The sequence below is a fragment of the Poecilia formosa genome, unplaced genomic scaffold (assembly GCF_000485575.1).
Source record: "Poecilia formosa unplaced genomic scaffold, Poecilia_formosa-5.1.2 Scaffold1, whole genome shotgun sequence".
NCBI classification, from domain to species: domain Eukaryota; kingdom Metazoa; phylum Chordata; class Actinopteri; order Cyprinodontiformes; family Poeciliidae; genus Poecilia; species Poecilia formosa.
The window spans coordinates 6,327,929-6,331,296 of record NW_006799940.1 but is presented as its reverse complement, the minus strand read 5'-3'; the positions used below and the strand labels follow the sequence as shown (position 1 = coordinate 6,331,296).

The 3,368-nt window shown below is 41.0% G+C and overlaps 1 protein-coding gene across 3 annotated transcripts in view; it reads right to left on the bottom strand.

The window, feature by feature from the left end:
* Positions 1-2,269, bottom strand: part of grm1a (glutamate receptor, metabotropic 1a) — a 39,752-nt gene extending 37,483 nt beyond the window's left edge. For 2 of the 3 annotated variants that reach the window (XM_007547501.2, XM_007547508.2), the window contains exons 1-2: positions 2,166-2,269; positions 691-1,522 (exon numbers count right to left, since the gene is read on the bottom strand). In XM_007547501.2, the coding sequence (XP_007547563.1) occupies positions 691-1,399 (709 nt within the window). In that variant the 5' untranslated portion in view covers positions 1,400-1,522; positions 2,166-2,269. Of the gene's footprint in view, positions 1-690; positions 1,523-1,903; positions 2,138-2,165 lie in introns of those variants that run through there. The other variant, XM_016669570.1, reaches the window with a different exon arrangement.
* Between the last annotated feature and the right edge of the window lie 1,099 nt (positions 2,270-3,368).

Genomic DNA, 3,368 nt, shown 5'->3' with positions numbered 1-3,368 from the left:
TATATATATTTCAGTGATTGTATCACATACGATTAATTATGTATTTATTCATTTCTGTATTATTATCAATTGAAATTTTTAACACGTGTATTTTATGTTTGAATCCTTACTCTGGTCTGTCATGAGGATCAGCAGAAGGGTGGAGCTTACACTGATTGGTTTAAAGTTCACTTGATGTTTAGAGTAACCAATCATCTTCCGGCTTGATGGCTTGCAGCAATAATAATTACTTTCCAGAGCACTCCAATACAGGAATTTAAAATTAAATCAATACTGAAAGGATTTAATACATTTTACTGTTTAAGAACATCAGTTTTTAGTTTTAACATTACACTGAAAACATTGTAAATTAATGCTTATTTTGTTGAGAGGTACATTGAGATTATCCTTAAATATAACTCATAAATACTTTAGCTATTAGTTGAACTGTAAACATTTTACTAACCATTAATAGATAAAGTACACAATTTAGCGAATTAGAGAGAATTTCAAAGTGATCAGCATATTGCAAAAAGAAGAAATGTTCCAGTTGTGGTTATATGACCACATAAGAATGATAATTTAATGAATTATCATTTGGCATTTTAGGGTTTTAATACCCATCAGTCTGTAGGTTTAAAAATGGACTGAAATAAATCTGGCCCAGATCTCTCAAAAAGTGGATCTGGAGTTGGTGCTGATTTTTCTCACCCTCAGTGTGAACTGCAGACACGTAGGTCCAGTTGTGAAGCTTGACTATGTCCAGCATGGCCCGGGCCTGCAGAGTGTCTGAAGGAACGACCCTTAGGAAGTACTTGAACAAAGTCTTGTCACTCAGGTCGATGCTTGTGGCAGAGTAGGCAATCTGTGGAATATTGAATAACTGTAAAAGGTTTTGCACTTGAATGGCCACAGAGCTGGATCCGGGGCCGATTACTCCTGCTATGGGTTTCTTTGAAGGCGGTGGCTGGTTGGACGGGGTTCCGTCGATGCACCATTTGGAACCGTCCTTATCATCCCGAATCGAGATGAGAGAGTCCCGTATAAACTCAATGCTCTGCTCCAAGGCAACAGAGGAGTGCCAGCAGGAGTCCCGGATCTCACAGCCGAGGCTGATGTTGGGGAGCAGGTGCTGGTCGGCGTTGATGCGGTCAAGCGTGTGGAACATGGCCTCCACCCGCTGGATACCGTATTGCTCCCGGACGTCCCCGCACTTCCGCTCGGCCACCTTCTCGGCAGACGGCTGGTGGTGGACAGAGAAGAGCGCGCCGATGATCACGTCCCCGTCCATGCGGGCCACGGAACGGGACGCGGCGCGGGGCACCACCGATCTCTCGTGGATGCTGCCGCTGCTGTGGGTGATCACGAGGCATGCGGGGAGACACAGGAGAGCGAAAAAACTCATCTTTACGCGTGCCATGTCGTGCCACAGAGCGTGAGCCGTGCCGACTGCGATGGCATATTATCTGCTGTCTGTCAGGGCTTCCACGCTTATCCCAGCCATTACCTGTGGGATTGTTCCTTGGAGTGTATCCGTAGGCACCTGCAGAAAAAAAATCCAGAAAATTGTTGTGATATATGAGGAAAGAAGGTTAAGAGTTTACCAAGCACGCATGTTCTTCTCCACACGCCCTGTTTCACAGTCTCCTATCAGGATGCCTTTGAACAAACCACTTAAATCACAGCTCAATTACGTGTCTCTAATTCTTTAAAGATAATTTAACTATTGCACCTCGTTGAGTGCCAGTGTCATTCATTGAGAAAATACAGAAACCGGATTTCAGCACCACGGACAGCGCGCTTTCCAAACACGTTACAAGGACGTCTATGGGACTGTTGTCTGCACGCATCATCCCCGCAGATCCAAACTCTTCACGGTTTAACCTAAATAATCTATATATACGGAAGAAGAAAAAAATCCCACCTTTATTTTAGCACGAACAGAAGCACAAAATACCTTCCCTCCCTCGACTGTTTTCTTATTTGTCATAGATCGTGGATTTTCTTTTCTTTTTTTCATTTATTTTTCTCGAGAAGTCTCTCTCAATCACCGAATGAAGTCAGGATTATCAATGATATTATCACACCAGTTGGCTTAATAATCTTTAACCACGAAGCAGAACGTGTCTGGTCACACAATCGCACAGCTCCACGCATACGGATGGTTCTGCTGTGTTAAAACTTACCTCAGTCCTTGGATCATGTCTCGTGCCTTCGTCCGTCTTCTGTGCCGCGTGGTCCTCGTCGGTATTACTTGAGTTTCTCTCCCTCTCCCTCTTGCTCATCCAACTCGAAACATGATAACGAGAACCCCCTCCAGTGCTCTTCCCACCACCCCACTCCCAAGTTCTCCCCTCCTCCCCCCACTTTCCAGAGCTTTCTTTGAGTCTTTATCTTTAGGATATAACTTAATTAGTTTTACTTGAAGCATTTCCAACAATAATAATTACCCAATCAGAAAAAAACAAAAAACGGCACCCTTCATGGTACTACTATAGGCAGTCTAAATCTGACTTTCACAGATTTAGACTGCTTAATTACAATGCTGTTCTGTTCAATAAAGTGAATTCAGATTCTTGAAACCAAAAGACAACATGAAATGTTAGGAGTTGCTTCATCCATTTGGATCCCAAGCAACAACCAACAAATCAAAACTCTTTGCTTCATTTGAATGAAGTTTACATTTCATGGATGACCAAAAGTGCCAAAATTCTATAGATAATTACACAACAAATTAGTACTTAAGTTTATGAGTAACTGTTGAAAATTATAACAAATAGTAAAAAAAAAAGAAAGAAATTGTGCAAAAAGTATAGTGCCAGTTTATTCAAAAGCAGAATTTGCAATGATTGTGCTCTTGACCAAGATTAAATATGTTTAATCTTAAATTGATTATCCATCAAAATAAGTAAGCAGGGTTAACATTACTCCAGTCCAGGCGGTCTAAAACGGAGTTGGTGTTATTTACCCAGTCAGGAGTTAGTCTGTTTAATGAGCCAGTCTTTGCACTGCATCACAGAAGTTATAAATATTAATGTAGTTATTTTTGATTTCTTATTTGTTATTGGGGTTCATCTTACATTAACAGATCAAGTAAGGGATAAAAGTACACAATATATTTACAGAAATGTATGAAGCATTGTTTTCTGGTCATGACAACAGCCATTTCCTGTAGAAAGTAGCTACATGCATCGCTCTGGTGTGAATTGGCACATTCTCCCACACAACCTGTATTAAAATCTTGAATGTGTTGACACTCCAGCATTATGCACTCTGACAATCAGTTCTGTCATTAGATTCTCAACTGCAAATAAGTCCAGCGATTCATTGAGCCATTTTAGCAGTTTTACTTCTTAGTTCTCTCAAATCAATTAAGAGTGTCCTTGACT